This window comes from Pseudopodoces humilis, chromosome 8 (genome assembly GCF_049639895.1).
Source record: "Pseudopodoces humilis isolate 2021_Gansu_Grassland_sample_001 chromosome 8, ASM4963989v1, whole genome shotgun sequence".
NCBI classification, from domain to species: domain Eukaryota; kingdom Metazoa; phylum Chordata; class Aves; order Passeriformes; family Paridae; genus Pseudopodoces; species Pseudopodoces humilis.
In genome coordinates this window covers 10389066-10406288 of record NC_142207.1, presented here as the reverse complement: position 1 = coordinate 10406288, position 17223 = coordinate 10389066, and the positions used below count along the sequence as shown (strand labels likewise).

Sequence of the window (17223 nt, the reverse complement as noted above, 5' to 3'; positions counted from 1 at the left end):
GCATAAACATAGTATTAAGTTCATCTAGAAGTTCCTGTAATAGACAAGACATCAGGATATATCCAATCTCTCCTTCCTAGCTATAGCTACTTGGGGATGGGATGGCATGGAGATCCTCTGTGTCTTCTACTCACCCTGTGCACAGAATAGGATTCCAGCTTTCAGAAACACTTAGGACGTCTCATCATGCTCTTTCCCTGTTGAATTTGATAGCAACAACAAAAGGACAAACCAAAACAAGCTGAGGACAAGTTCACAGCAGGGCCACAGTGACCATGGTCAGGCGGCAGCATGTCTGGGAAAAGCAGCACTAATGTGAGCAAGGGCAGAAAAGCCCACCTAGGGAGGGTGAAGCGGCCCACACAGATCATTGTGGCATGAGTGACAGCCCAGTGACCAGTCCAGCAAGCCGCTTCTAGACTATCTCAGGTCTCAACAGCACGTCAGCCTTGCTCTCTAGGGATGTCTATGTGACAGGCTAAAGACACAGCCTTAGCGATGCAAAAAATGTTCTGCAGAACAGCAGGACATCAGACAGACCAGAGGTTAAAATTTTTCCTTTTCCTACAGTCATGGGAAAAAAAGCAAACACAACAGTAAAAAGATACACACTCTATCCTAAACTAATATGGTCATTTCAGAGAAGATCCATTTAGTATTGGAAATCACCCATTGTTTCAAATGAGCCCCAGCACTACTGTGACACAGGAGCTGGCACAGCTCCCCCTTGGAAAGCAGGAGTCAGTCTTGCACCACATTCCATCTTGAGATCAGTCATGCTGGCTCCCACTTGCTCAAGAGGGTGAGAAGGCGCACATGTACACAAATGTTGTGATAAGCGAAGGAGTACTGGCGAGGGAGAGAAAAACACAAAATAGGAGGAAATACACAAAAAAAACCCTCCAAAACCAAAACCCTGGAACTGTGAGTCTTTTCACCTTTACTTAAAAGGCATAAAGCCTACCTCCTACCCCTCTTCCGAAGTTGCCAAAAATGTAAACCAAACCCACGTGCCATATTTGAGAACTTCGCTCAGCAAGGCCATACTAAGTGAATCTGGTGACAGCAAAAACCACCAAAGAAGCAGGAGACCAGATGGCTCTGGGAGACACTGGTGGCAATGTGCAGACTGCCATCCACAGCCAGGCTCATTGCAAAGACAAACTGCAGAGCCCTGCTTTGACTTGATTTTCCTATGTTTGCTCTCAGGTGAGTGTTACTGGAGTCAGAACTGCCTGAGGGAGCTGCCTGAGGGAGAAACATGGCACTATCCTGTCCTTCATGGTCAGTGCTCCTCACCTCAGTGCCTGTGGCCTGTCTCTCACTGACAGCGCAGGAGATGAGAAGAAATTCAGATCCTGAAATCACTAACCAGAAGGGGAAAAATGCACAAAAATGCAAAGAAAAGTTTTTCCATGACCTCCCTAGGTTTGCAGTTTACAAGCATGAGTAGCATCCCCAGTTACTGGAACTTAGCTATAGCTAGGCAACATCAGTACTCCTGTTTTTATTTTAAACATGAAAAACTTGCTATCCTCTCCTTCTAAACATTTTGAGCTACAAGATTTTCCTATTTCAGCAGACTATATTTAACCAGATTGATTTTTCAGTGGAAACAGGAGTAATAAATAGTCTTTTGGGAAGAAAAACTACTTGAGGAAGGCAAAACCAAATAAAAATAGACATGCAATAGCTACCAGCAAAACTATAGGTGTAACACACTATAGATGGCTTTGAGACAAGTGAAAGGAATTTTAATCCTCCATCATTGTCAGCTGAATTAGATGCTGCTGTCTATCAAACCTAAAAGAGATTCAACCATTCTAAATAAGACTTTGTGTTATTAAGAAGGAGGAAATGTAGACCTTTTTCATTTATCTAAGAAGGGGGACTGATGGGAATGCCAATTTTTTTCTAATTGTTCTGGTCAGGGGAGAAAAACATGTAAATTCAAAAGAAGTCAAACCCATTCCATTCCCAAGGAAGTTTTAGAGGGCGAAGTCGAAGGATAGGGCCTTTTGCAGGAAGGAACCATGCATAGCCCTGACCCCAACCATGTACTTGTGCTCTGGCTCCAAGCAAGCCCAAACTCACCCATCTCTGCCTGACTAATACAAAAGAGCTGTCAGATCTGTCCATACTGGAGCTGAATCCAGCCCATGCCAAAATAAATCATTGATTCAATTTTGTTCCACAACACAGCCTAAAATTCAGAATTCCGTGTAAAACAGAAAGGAAAAGCCATATTCTGGTTTTCTAACTTTAAGTGTGTTTTTTCCTTTGAGCATTCCTGCAGTCTGTTTTCTGGAATTAGAGCAATCTCTGATATCAAGATCTTGCTGTAAATCAGTAAATAGGACAACAGAGCTAAGAGAATTCTGAAAAAAGGGACCAACAGCTGTATTTCTGTTCAGGGCAGGAAGACACTATTCCTTTTTGCCTTTGCTTTGAGACAATACCTTGCAAAACTGACTGAAGCTATAGAAGCAGCATGGTAGGAAAGAGAAACAACTAAAAAAGTAAGCATTGAAGCAAAAGAAAACCTGTTGCAAAGAGACTGTGTGCCAGCAATCAATTGGTTGTAAGAGAAGGAAAGAGGGTAATATATTTTTTCACTGGTAACAGTTTCACAAGTATATCCTGGCTCAGGCACATGGCATAAAGATGAAATTGCCTCTAATCAGGTTTGTGCTACTTTCTGTTGTATATTGCTCAGGTCTTTGTACTTGATGGAGAAAGAATGAGCTCTTCATAGCTGTGAAAACTGCCTTCAGTCTGTTCTTCTCTGGTATCATGGATATTCAGGCAAACAATGATGCTTTTGTACTCCCTAACCAAAAAGCTGCAGTAATTCTGCATGCAGCCATCACTTCAGTCTAACCTTACTCCTTCATTCTTTCCTCCAGCTTTCCCAGTGTCCTGTCCTTTTAGGATTTATCTACTTTGTCATTTCAGCAAGTCAGGGTTTTCCCTCTGGAAAGTCTCTACATAATGAAAACATTACATTAGTATATAAATGTCAACATTTAGAACATTAAGGAGCAATTGTGCCTTTCCCAAAGTGGGTAGTTAGCAACATACACCGACTCCCCATGGATCAGCTGAGAAGGGAAAAGCGCTATGATGCTCTGTGTAAACAATTTCCACTGGTAGCTTATGAGATCAATAATACAAAGTGGCCAGTCGGTGGGAAAACTGAGTGCGGAAGAACGTGAACATGAGTCTTCCTGCCCTTTTTGGAGCAGTCAGCATGAGTGGACTTGTTGCCCCCTCTCTTCTACACTTTTAAATGCAGTTGAGCTGTTGTGTTTTTAAAATTACACTGATGAAACTGTCAAGACAAATTGGCCCTAAGCATTTAGAGACACTTAACTGTGTACCCTTTATAATGGTCACTTTTCTGAGAAACACCAGTGAACACCAGTGGAGAGGAACTGTAAAATGAAGACTTAATTCTTCATCAGATATTTTGAAAGTTAAAATGGCTGTCCAAAGAAAACGGTACAGCTCATTAACTGAGGGATCAATGTTATTTGATTAATAAACAAACCTGGTAATAAATTTAATAATAAACCACATTCATGTTTTCAATAACAAGGGAGATTGACTCCAATCTTGCTTTCTTTTTTTCAGAATCAAATTCTTTCTTTCAGAGTCAAATGGAAAGGAAAAAATCCTGCAGGAAATTGAACTCATTATCTGGTTGTTCTACACTGCATTAATTTTCCTTAATGATAAGAACCAGTAATGAATAGATACCCTCAACTCACAACTAAAGTCTCCCAACTTTACAAGGGCTATAATATGACATTAAGGTTTTTTTTTTCCTTTTTAAGATGTCACCTACGATCACATCTGAATTGATTACTGGCACTTGGGTTAATATCTATCTTTGGTTCCCTTTGGTAACCCAAAAAATACAGCTTCTGTGGAGAAACAAGGCAAATATAATGAAATTCTGTACAATTCGTATCAACAGTAAAACCATTCCTCCTCAGAAGGCAGTTCAGGTGAGTTACTGTATAAGGATTTCTATGCAAAGATGGTCCTTGAACAGGGACTATGAAATTCCATTTCACCTCTTCAGCTAATATATCTCATATTCCAAATACCTGGCGTATTTCTGTGATTTCATAGAGAGTAAGCAGTGACATTATGCAACTGTTAAAATGTCATTGGTGCTAGGAAAGCTACAACACACTATTTTCTAGACAGCAGTACAGTATACAGATAAAATACATAAAGATGCTCAAGATGACATGGGAAAACCCTGGCAAAGCAGGAATGTGAATCCTGGCCTCCTCAGTCCAGGAAACATCCACACAAACCCTACTCCTGACATGGAGCAGGAACCATGGAGATGGCAGGTCTGCTCACTGCATATGTAAGTCTCTCCAGCTTTCCCCTAAATCTCCCCTGATCTTTGCTACTAGTGGTTTCTTCTCATAATGAAACAGACATATAATTTTAACTTGATTTCAAGAGAATTACTGTAATTGCTCCACCAGAATAATAGATCTGCATATAAAGAAATGGTTTTCCTCTTCCATTTTCCATTGGAAAATTTAATTCTGTGTTAATGCATCAAGATACTTCACTAAACAATTTGCTTGCTACTCTCATTATTCACAAAATATTACCACCAAATGTAGTTCCTGAAAACAGCTATTAGTTTACCAGTGTACTAATACCAATAAGATCAATAGAGTCATACCAGATATTTTCTATAGCACAGAAAGCCATCTTGGAGACCACTTAAAACATATAATACGGTAATGTGTCTCATAGCATAAAAAAAGAGGAAAGTTGCTGTTTCAGATCTTGCTACATCTATGCAAAACCAATCTAGCTAATTTCTGTTTACTTTCAATGCCACTGCAATAGCAGCAATTTTGGTTTTCACAAAGCTGCATGAAATGGAATTTAAGTGCCAGGGAGGACACATGCCTGTGTGAAGTCTAAGACAGCTAGCAGTAAAATTGTGGCTAACGAGTCACAGGGACAGACAAGTTGGGACCTTCCCTGTTAGGAATCTGAGGAATCCAAAGCTGAATTCACTTGCAGAGAAGGAAGGAGTTTGAACAAGCTGCCTCAAGTGAAATGTCTTTTAGGGTATCCATGTTAACAGCAACACTGATCCTGTCCCGAGCACTGATACATTCAGGTTTCTAACAGATGCCTTGGATTTGTTCTTCCAGACAGGAGTAGCCAAGACTGTAGTAAAGTAAAACACATCCATGTTCTCCCTGGGGGTCTGTGCTGTAGCTGCACCAATTGACCTGGTACAAGCTCCCAGCTCCAACAGGGCTGGGATGTCAGGCAGGTCTGGAGCAGTGGAGAGGGCAGCAGAAGGAAACAGAGCATGCAAACCAAACACAAACTGTAAAGGTCTTTGAACAGTCTGGAATTTGCAAGATGCTCACACAGGCAAATGGCAGCTGTGGTATTTGGTGTTTGTATGGCTGGGTCAAATGCTCCTGTAGTTCAGAGATCAGGAGATGATTCCCTATTCTTATGCACCAAGCCACCCTCCGGAAGCCTGAAAATGCTTAGCACAGCTACTCTATTTCTTATATACCACAATAAACAAACTTGCAAAAGTGCTGGATTCTAATAGCCACTGCAAAGAAAGCAAGCAAGCGGGGGGGGGAGGTGGGGGGGGGAAAGCACAGCAGCCCACACATCAAATGCTGGTAGGCTCAGTGCTAAATAGCAGATGATTCTTACTGAATAACTGCCCTAGATTTTACAAACAATACAGGGAACAAAAATAGAAATCCATTTACATATTGCTGTTAATAACTTTATTTATAGTGTCACAGCTAGAGCACAATAACTGCAGCCATGGCTTAACTTGAAAGCCATTCACTGTGGAAGAGTCAGACAGATACTGTTTTCTCAATCCTTATGCAACTGAAAAAAAATTCTGCTAACAACATCCAGCCACCAGAATCCTTGTAAACAGAACCAGAAAAGAAGTTAGCAGCAGTCAAAGCCAAAAGCAAATAATCCCCAGGATCCCCTTGGCTTCTGCACTTTCTGGCTACTTCGGACATGCTGCAGTTAATCAAAGACCACCAGGGCTAGAAACCCTGACAAGTAATTTTTCACTTCAGTTTGAGCCTCATGATAGCACCTTACAGGAACAGTTGACTGTTGTTTAATTTATTTCTTTGGTTGTTATTTGTTTGTTTGAATTAAGAAATACAGACAGGGCTCAGACTAAGTCAGCAGCTGCAATAAGAAACAGTATGTGTCCAACATTTAAGAGAATCCCTCCCACATCTGTGCTGCCATCTGCATGGCTGTAGCCAAATCTTACCTGGGAGCCAAGACTCCTGCCAGCTAAAATACCACTGACCTGACACAAAAACCTGGCATATCTTTAAGGTATAGAAACACACACAGGAATGTGTGCCCTTTATTCCATAGTATTTTGCAAAAGCCTGCTATTTATAAGTAAATGGAGTGAAATTGAAAGCAAGAAAACCATCTCCTAAGACACATCACCCAAGATGTGAGAAAACATGGATCTAATTTTCCCTCTGCCTGAATCCATCCTGAACTGGACAACTGGTTATTTTGGATTGGGAACAGGGGTGCCCTCAGGACTTCATGCTGCAGCTGCTCATTACATATAAAACACTCAGAATAATTAGAGGCAGAGACAGTGAGCGCTCCGCTCTGCCCTGCTGATTATGGTGCACGCTGTGACATGGGACAGTGGGATTCAAGCTGCTGCTCCAGGGTTTGATTCTTTTTTATAAAAAAAATGAAACAGAATTAACAAAAGAGAATGAGGATGCCTTCTTCATTTACGGCCTCTCCTAGGAGATGTGGCCTCAAACGCCCTCTGGTACACGGGAAAACTGAATTCAGAAAACCTACCCCAGCACGTGGGTTGAGCCTCTCTGCTCTTGATAAGCATGGTGTGCCTCATCACTTGTGCCTCTTCAGGTCTTTGCTACCCTCTGTGTTGCACTTTCTGCCACATGCAGTGTCAACTGAATTCATTAACTCTGGGTTTCCATTTCAGTGAGGAACAGAAAGATGTCTCTTTGGCACAGCAGCCCAGCTGACCTGTCTCACTCGCTCCCCTGCAGCCAGCACCCACAAGAAGTCCCCAGCACAGAGTGTGTGTGTGCTTGTGCACACTCCCTGGTTATTCCTTAGGCACAATTCCTCAGAGCCTTCAAGACGTAGTCATTAGGACATTTCTGCAATGGGAGCCAAGTATTTCTGAACTCTGATCAGCCTCACTACCAAGTCAAATTAAAGAACTCATTGTCCATCTCAGGTTGTAACTTTTCAGACAAGGTACCATTTTCAGTTTACTTCTTCCCCCATTGCATACTTCCAAGGAAAAGCAGCTCAGCAGGTAAGCCACACCAGCAATTTCAATGTTTCTGGGCTTTGCAAGAAATTTGTAATCACTTCCAATCTCAACAACAAAATTTTACTCCATTTGAAGCTGAAAATTATAAAGAGTACTGGATAGTAAGAACAGAAAATCACTTACAATTTACACCCTGTAACACAACTTTGTCTCTACATGAGACCTATCTAAACTGTGACCTCATGGCCACTATTCCACAAAAGGGAAGAATCCTAGGGAAAAAAGGCAAGGACGTGAGTTTTTTCTCATTTTTAATTGAAACAAAGTAGAACTATTAAATGAAAAGGCTTTTTTTCTCTTTCCTGGAAAGGAAATGAATCTCACAAAGGGGCTTACAGTAGTTTTGAATGCAATCCAGAACAAAAGGTTCCAAATGAAACAGAATAATTATACTTTTATGGATCAGCTCTTGGCATTTGTTGAAGCCTGATCTGTAACTGCAATTGCTCAAGTTCCCCTAAGCAGAAGCCAAAGTTTTGTTTGTTTTGTTCTACAAATTGATTCTTATTAGCTCATTCTTTGGAAACAGCCAAGGCATAAAGCAGTGGTGCATTAGTGTGCATGTTCCTGGGAATGGAGGCTCTCCAGCAGCACTGCTGTGGCACATAACTGTCCACTATCTACACCTGCTTGCATCTGGTTTCCACTGTCCCTCTCTTTTCCTACACACATGCTAACAATTGGTAAATTTGCTCCTTTCTTTCCACGTTTTTTGTGGTCTTCCCCACATTTTTTGCCTACCTCTCCTCCCCACTAATATCCCATCAACTCTGTGGCACAGATTCTCTCAGCTCCTTCATGGTCCAGGGAGTTACAAAGCACCTCTCTGAATTGCTGCTTCATTCAGCACTGATGTATGGGTCTGCCAGGCCTTGGAGATAACAGAAATTAAATAGTTGTGAGAAGAAGGAGGGTTGTCCTAGTAACCCTCTATTAGCAGCATTCCCCACAGTGAGCAGGAATGGAGCCAGTGTATGATCACATTCTGCAAAGAATCATGCGTAAGTTAAAAAACCTACCCAAACCACCATCATCAAAAAACCCCAAAACAATGAGCTGACATGGCAGATCAAACTGTCGTTACTGTAACTCTGCCGGGAAAATTCCCCAGTGCCTCCTACATGCACCTTCCTCTTTATGTGAGAGGGAAAGTCGTGCTTCCAGATGCTTTTAACTACTGCTGGGACAAACAGGCACAGCTGATCTTACAACTCACCAAAGCCCTGGTCACCCAGCCTTCTGCATGCCACTTACTCGGGAGATCTCTGCAACAGGAGGCTAGGAGAGAATATTTTGCTGATGGCCACACAGATCCAAGTTTGATAAACAGACTCCACACCAGGATTTTCATCTTGGGGGTCAGTTCTGTAGAACTGCAGATGAGGAAGTTGATTGTGAATGTCGATGATCCCCCTATATATTTAAGGCATCAATTTAGGAAGTTGATTCAAAAAAATTGACATGGTTACTGGTCAAGAATGGCCTTAGATTTCTCAGTGCCTTGGAGAGCATCAGATATTTGTCAAAATCACACACAGCAACCACAAAGAGCCCTGCTGGCCATGGTATCAAAGAATATAACCTATATTGCTATATTTTGGTTGCTTTTTAAATAGCACACACAGACACTTCCCAATCTCTGAAAGCCACCTGCAAACTTCCAGACCCCAGAATCTACACAGTTTTACAAATCCTTATTCCCACCATTTAAAATCGTGTGCATCCTTCTTGGGCTTTGTAACAGAAACACAAATGAGCACAGGAAAATCTCAGTTTTCTAAAAAGTATGCTTTTATCATTCCACGAGGGCAATGTCATACCAATGGGATGTGTGTGATGAAATTAATTAAACCTTTGGTCATTTGCCTCCTTTGCTCTTTTGTGCAGTCCTCTGGTGCTCCTCATTTCTGTTAGTTGTTTCTGAAGTGACCTGTTCTTAGCTTGGTTTCTTACAAAAGCTCCACTTAAGGAATTATGCAGACTGCACAGTCAGTACCAACCTCTCCCCAACTTTTCCACCACTTAGTATAAAGCAAAGTTAATAAAAAAGAGAAAGTTTAGAAACTACACTATGACTTTCATTTACTGAAGGACATAGACTCAAGTTAGCAATGGTACTAACTTGAGTCACAGGATGCCAGACCACTCGAGAGCTCTTCTCCACTAATTGGTTTCAACTTTTGTCTCTTCATTATTTATCCAGTGTCAAAATTATATATACACCAGTAGGAACAGATGCACAAATTAGCAGCAATTGTTGGGGGATATAAATATAGTATAAAACAAGAGAAGTTAATCCATCCCCATCCAAAACTGTGCCTCTTACAGCTTCTGTAAGAGAGCTTCAAATAGTTTTGCAAAGTTTCCTGCATTACAGAATAAAAAGTTTAACTAATTTTGACTGCTTTTCAGTCATTATAATCTAGGCAGGAAGCAAAAAGGTGGGATGATGATTTTAATAAAAAACCTCTTCAAATGTTATATAAACTCAGGGTTCTTAAAACCACTTTGCATGTTAACTATATGACAAAGCAGTTCATCAACTGAAATCTCACGAAGCCTTTACAAGAAAAAAGCAACTCTGTAAAAGCAAGTCTTCACAAAAGAAAAGTTTTGTTCAGAGAATACTCAATTTCTTTTGTCAAGGTTACTCCAGAGTACAGAGGACTGGGAGTGAATTAGTTGAATAAACATAATTTGATGCTTTTTTTTTTTTTTTACTATAAATTTGATACATTCGTTTTTTATCGGACCAATCAGCAGTTATACTTACATTTTAAAAAAAAATAATTTATTCTTAGTACTAGTGAAGAAAAAAAGAGAATCCAAATAACCTTGATGAGTTAAAATTATGCTCTGTAAACTTCTACAGGCACCTTCAGTATTCTCTCCAAATTAGTCTTCACAGTATTTCATCATTAAAACATCTAACACTCTTCAATCCATCACCCTGTGAACTTCACAGGCCCTTGTGTAAACTCAGAATAGCAGGGTGTGAATTATACATCACAGGCCCTTCTTAATTGCTGATGGCTTGCTGGTGGCTGCAGATCTACAGTCACCTGGCATGCTGCACTTTTGGGATGTTATCTTTATTCCAACACACGAGTTTAGGGAGTGTATCCAGCAGGATGCCTTGCAGCCAGTTATTTATCTGTTTTGTTCTTCAGAGGGTACAAGGCTCACTCACACCCCTGATGACACCAGGGGCTCCCAGCAGGAACCAAGATCACAGTATATTCCCAGTTCAAAGAGGAAGATCACAGAGCAAATGAATACTTAAACAAGTTAGCATGTATTTGTTCTTAAAGGTGCACACCCACAAAGAGGTAGATTTGCTAAAATATATAAAGCTGCTGTATGTTTTGGCTTCAAAGTTTCCATGGCTGAACCATCAATACATTTGTTACTGAGAGGGAGTGACCCTGGGTTGCAACATCCCCTGTAATATTAACACCCAGACTTATTGCACAGCTTTGAGGTCAACTCCAGGTTTATCAAGGCTGCAAAGTCAGTGATTTTCTTTACATGTGAATTTTAGCGTGAATGACCATCTCCAAAAGATAAGGGTTTTTTCCTCACAGAAGCAACAAATTGATTGAGACGAGTGATTAGTGGTGTAAGAGCAGAGTATTTCACTTTCATCCATGGGTGAAATCTACTTCTGCACTTCCTAAAACTTATTGCTAACTTGAAAGAAAAAGAAAAATCTGCAACGTTAAAAAGCAAAGATTCACACCTGCCAGGCATAGGTGAAACTCCCAGGAGCTGGCTCTTGACAGAGAGAGTTCCTGCTTAGGTAAAACTCACTGCTGTCATTTGGGGAAAGACGTGGGCAGGCTCATTTTCCTCCTACTCACTTTTCTCATCCTACAGCTTCAACCAGAAGTTACAGCAATTAAATGCTCTGAACTCACATGAAACCCACAGTTACCCCCCACCTTCGGGCAAAAATAACTTTCCACTGCTCGTGGGCACATGCCTTGAGTAAGGAAAAGGAGGGAGAGGTCTTGCCAAGCCGTGGTTCTGAGAAACAACCAACCAAGCCATCAACACTCTTTGGAGGAAATCAAAGCTTATGGGCTGGCACCAAGAGCAGCAGCAAGGATGCAGGACATGGATAAAAGTGGCTCTTGGGCTTTCTCCTGCTTAATGCTGCTCTTCCTTGTTTTTAAACAGAAACCATCAATTTTCATTCTGCCTCACCACAGAAAGGAAAGAAGACAAGGAGGAAGATGGATTATATAGTAAATATTAAAAAAAAGTTACTGCTCCTGCCCTTTCCTGGCAATGAGGCCTTCCAGAGAAATTAAAGCTACACAAACTTTGGCTGAGATGAGGGATTGTGTAATATTTGAAAATATCCACAGAAGAACCTTCAGAAATTTATACCTGCCATAATGTAATTTTATTTATTAAGGAGCATAAGTCCTTCACCACCAAGAAACATTAAGAATGGATGTCCTGTGTGTGAGGACGGTGGGAGGAGGGAAGAAAAAGATGTTTGCTTAGTTGGATTTTTCCTCAAATGTCATAGTTCACAATTCCATAGAACCTTGCAACCGGGGAATTTAAAAAACTTCATAAGCAACTAATTAGGCATCACAACACCTAAAAGGTGAAGAGGTTGAGTTGACACAGCTGGTCTGAATACCCTGACACTCAGCCAAAGTACAACTATTTGGTCATTTTTAAGGGGAGAACTTTTTGGTGTTAGAATATCATTAAATCAGAAGACGAGCTACAAATGTTTTTAATTTAAAAATGCTGAAAGCAAATGTTCGTATTTCATTTCTGCAAATGGTTTAGTTTAAGTTGTCAAGAAGTTTAAGAAACTCTGAAAACAGGTTAATGTTGTTGAGTACATGATTCATAAGAATTATGTGAAGGGGTGAAGAGAGGAAACTGTCACTTTTACTTGGATGCCAGCCCTAAAATAAGCTTCTTGAAACAGTTCATCAAAAGAATTTCAATGACAAAGCCAACCCTTATCCCTTCACAGAGGACTTCAAGCCTCCTTTTATAGCACAGAGATTACTATATTTGGCCAAACCTAGATAACATTAAAGCCATTATCACTGCAGTGAGACACTATAAATAGCAATAGTAATGTAAAACACTTAAAATTCTGTCTGGGAAGCATGATAGATAAACAATATTATCTATGCATAATTCAGGGCTTGTCTATCACACATAATCTCATTCATGATAACATGAACAAATTTAGTTACATAATTCACCTTGTTGTTTACCCAAAATTACTTGCATAGTCTTGGGAACTCCTTTCCTGATTGCTTTTGACAATAGACTTTATATTTAACACACACACATATGTGGGAAAGGTCAAATCATGCTCTGAGGTTCTGGATTTGTCAAAGTTAATTCTCATTCAATAAAACAGGACAGGAAACTTTAATTTTCTGTTTAAAGGTTCTGTTCTTGTGCATTGAAAAAGAGTGAATTAACCTCAAACATTTGCATCTCTGTTTTGTCACCACACTAAAATTTTGAAAAGAATATAATCCTGAAACAAATTTTGCTGCCAAAAATTACAGGAAATTATATTTTCATTGTGGATAAATTAGTCTCTGAACTTTACTTTCCATAACAATAATCAGGAGATTATGAACTCATTTGCAGGAAGTTCAGATAAAAAGATTTGCTCAAAAAAGATTGTCTTTTACCCATTGAGGTAAAAAAGACCACTGTATTTTGCATTTAAAAAATCATCTTTCCCTTATGGGGAGAGAGCCCACCCTCTAAGAGTGTGTACCACAGTAAGCAATATCATAGCAGAATTGCTCTGTATTAAAGGATAATGGCTATGTTTTACAGACTTACTGCTGGTACTTGAGGAAGATATCTTCTACACAGGTTTAAATTGACTTATTTTTTCTTCAACATACAGAAAAAAAAAAAAGGTAGTGTATAACCTCTTCTTCAAAAAAAAAAAACAAACCCCAAAAATATACCCAACAAAAAAACCCTGAACCATAGAAATGAACCTGAACCTAGAATCCAAAACTAAGCATATAACAGCAGAACTGTAAAGTTAAGGACACTTCATTTCTAAACTAGAAAAGAAAGCCTACACACATTAACTTTACATAATTTTAGATTAACATTTTCTGCTGATAGAGTGGTTTGGGTTTGATTTTTAATTAAAATTAGAGGTGGTCCCAAAAGCCCATACCAAATCATCCCTGAAAATTAAAATATTTAATCTTGTCTGGAAGAGAATTTAGTAAGCCACTTCTCCCACACAAAATGTCAAACCAGGGTAAGTGCACAAGGCTGTGTTCCTGCACCTCCTGAGTTCAAAGGACCAAAGTTAAACCCATCTGGGTGGAAACCTCCACAGCCTCATTATTTCCATGTTGATGGTGGGTTTGGAGAGCAACCTCACTCTGAAGATCCAGGGAAAATCAAGATGTCAGGTTCCAGGCATTAAGATGACAAACTTTTAAATCAATAGCTAACAAAAATTCCCATACTTTCATTTAAAATCTACCTGTATACACAATCTGGGAGAACAGGGGAAAATAGAATCGCTGAATACAGCTGATGGAGAAGGAAAACCCACACCTCTGTGCAAACACACAGACCTTCCCACTCCTCTGAACTGCAGAGGAAATGCTCCTGCTGATAAACCATCAACAGGAAGCCAGATTCAATGGCTGGGCACAGCACCCTTGCACTGACTTCACATACTTCTCAATTGCCTTGACACAATAACCTTTAGCTCATAAAAACTTAGCTCTTATGACATTTTTGAATAGTGACGAACACAAACCAGAATTTCTTGGAGCATTCTCATCTCAAGAGGCTCCCCCTGAGCATCTCCCTGTGCAAAGTAAAGAGCATGCTTGCTTTTATTCAGCCAGTTCATTAATCAGCATCACTGAGATGCTACCTCCCTCCTCCATGGTGTTTCTGTGTGCACGTAAATGCTTCAAAATCATCCACAGTCATTCCCACTAGAGGTGGTTTCAGTGCACCCAGGCAAGAGCAAAGGCTCCGTGCTGAACTCCTGGTGTGAAATGAGTCATTTGTTCCAAATCATGTTTCCTTTCTTCAATATTCGCACTTAGTTATTCATTTCCCTAAAGTACATGAAGATGAGATGTTCCCGAGTTATTTTCTATTTGCTCTCAGCACATACACTATTTTATTCCTATTTCTTATCTCACTTTTCCAGCCTTTTCCATGATTTCAGTGGGCTTTGATTTAGGACCTCACAGGCACAGACAACAAAGCCCACATTTTGAGGAAGATATCATTTAAGTTGTTTCCTCTTATGATCTTTTGAGACCTTAGAGTCCCTTTGCAGTGGAGACAGTCAGCACCTGCAAGGGCCTGATTCCTCAACACTCATTACCATGAGGAACAAAGTTAAAATTACTTTTTTAAGTTGCAGATGTGAAACTATTACATAAATGCTTTTATTATTCAATAAATATGCAAGATATGAAAATTAAATGTTTGCAAGTGTTCTGTTAGCTACCCATCAGGAACTGACTGGTGCACATACCCATTTATGTATTTGTGTTTCACCTTTCATGTTTCTTCACAGCCACAGCTGAGAACCATAGCTCTTTTCTCTTTCTGTACTCTTAGCCATGTTTTTGATACATCTTTTGAGATCTCCATGTCTCCATACCAGCCATTATCTTTAGTCTATTTAGTATATTTTTTAACAATTGTTACATCAGATTGCCCTTCCCCCTTTAAAATTTTTCATTTACAAACTTAATTCATTATTGTTTGTTTAGTTTTTGTATATGTAGTCATATAGATTAAAATTTCAAATCGGTATCATCCTATAGAGATAATCATCTTTACTAAGATTTGACTACTGAACTGCTTTCAAACCTGCAAAATAATGACATATGGAAATTGATGTGGAAGACTAAAATACCAGGGTCTTATGGCATAGCTAATGAATTGTACTTATTTTGAATGTCAAGCTGACCTTTGAGTAATGGAAAAAAGTAATTCACAATCAGCATCTATCACAAGAAATTTACACACCTACTTGAACGAGCTCAGTGTCATTAAGGAAAAAATGAACATGAAGACACAAAACTTAATTTACTGTAGCACAAAGTCTGCTGAGGGCACTGTGGATGGCCTCTTCCCCTCCCCTTCATCACCATGCATATATCCTTCATTTTCATTACTGAACCATTATTGTCTTTGATTTCTGATACTGTTTTTGTCTTCACTGTACTGCTAGTGGATCTTTATCTCTTTACTGAGTCACAACCAAAAAAACTGAAGGCCTGAATTACATCCAAACCAGCACACAGACTCACCCTAATTTCAGTGAGTTTTATATAAGACTCTACATTCAACACTGAGCAACCTCTCAGTGCTCTGCTTGTACATTGCCTATCCCAGCTACCCTCAAACCTAAGGTAATGTCTTCAAACGCATTAGAATTTCATGTGGATTTTTTCACGTCAACTATTGGAAGGCGCAGTATGTTAGAAACTCACTTCTCTGTGTTAAGCGTAAAGTATCAGAAAATACAATTCACCAACATACTAAAGCTGCACTGGAGAGAAAGGCTACACAGGGAGTTCACAGGAAAAAACTCTTGTTGTAAGGGAGATGGAAAAGGGAAGCTCTCTGTCCCCAGTCCCTGTGTCTCAAAAGAATTGAGAAACTGACAAGAGCTGTTACACAGTTCCAGGACCTGGCTTAGCTGAGACATAAGTGATCTCCAAAGAGACCAGATACAACAGCGGAAGTGAAATGCATTAAGATTAGGTTAAACTTTGCAACTGCAGCCTACGAAGCTATCAAGTCACCTGAAGTACTTACTCCTTTACTGCCTCTACCCCTGGAAACTGGACAGTGGGAACCAGATGTTCAGTAGCTCCTGGGGCTACAGGAGACAGCAAGGCAGGCTGAGTTTGATTTTGCATGACTCCAGAGACTGGATATCAAATTCTTCTCCTCATCCAGGAGCAACACATTGCTGGGTGACTGAGCAGGTGTCAAGGCTGTAACTAATGGACTCCCTGCTTGTAATTCCAAACTGCCAGAAGCCACTCCAGAAAATCGAGACCTTAGCCAGGCTCTGCAATTCACCCTGTGGGAAGTGTTTCCAATTTTTAACTTGTATTCTATCATGTCTTATGAGAGGGGTGCTTGTCCAGAAATAACTGATCCCCAATATAACACCTTCTCAAAACCATCAACACTTACTCCAGGAAAGAAAAAAGGAAAAAAAAAAACAAAGGAAAATGTAAAGAGAGAGATCAGTTCAAGTCACTTCTGAAAGGAAGATGAGGTTTGAATGAGGTAATCCTCCTACCGCCCTTTAAACAAACTTTCAAAAGTCAGCTAGAGACACTTTAGAGTCTTCACACTGATTTTGGATTCTGTGTCACTGACATCTTCGTCCCTGGGTGTTCAGGGCCAGGCATTGGGAGGGTCCCTCCTCCACCATGACTGGGAGACAGACTGCTGTTCTTACCTGACATTGTCATGCTTCTGGATGTAGATCTTATGAAACATCATGTCTTCCTGTTTGGCATTAATGTCAGCTTTCATCTCCATGGCAACATGTCGAGGAAGTACAGAGAGCAGGAGACGCTCCTGTGGAGTCAGACAGATGAACCAATTAAAACACCTGCTGCCCAGTTAACAAACACACTTTGTTCCTTACTGGGGAGAAATGACTCATCAGTTTGGTGAGAGATGAGTACAACCAAGCAAAATGGGCTCCATAAACCAAGTAGGTGATCTCCTAACCAGTCATATGCAATTCTGTTCCCAACCCCACAACAAGAATTCAGTGGTTTTAGAATAAAATGTAT

General features: G+C 40.1%; 1 protein-coding gene across 1 annotated transcript in view; it reads right to left on the bottom strand.

Moving 5' to 3' along the window:
* The window catches only part of ADCY5 (adenylate cyclase 5), a 204863-nt gene that overhangs the window by 62325 nt on the left and 125315 nt on the right, over positions 1-17223 (bottom strand). Inside the window, exon 3 of the mRNA XM_005519647.3 lies at positions 16881-17002. Coding sequence (XP_005519704.3) covers positions 16881-17002 — 122 coding nt within the window. The remainder of the gene's footprint in view (positions 1-16880; positions 17003-17223) is intronic.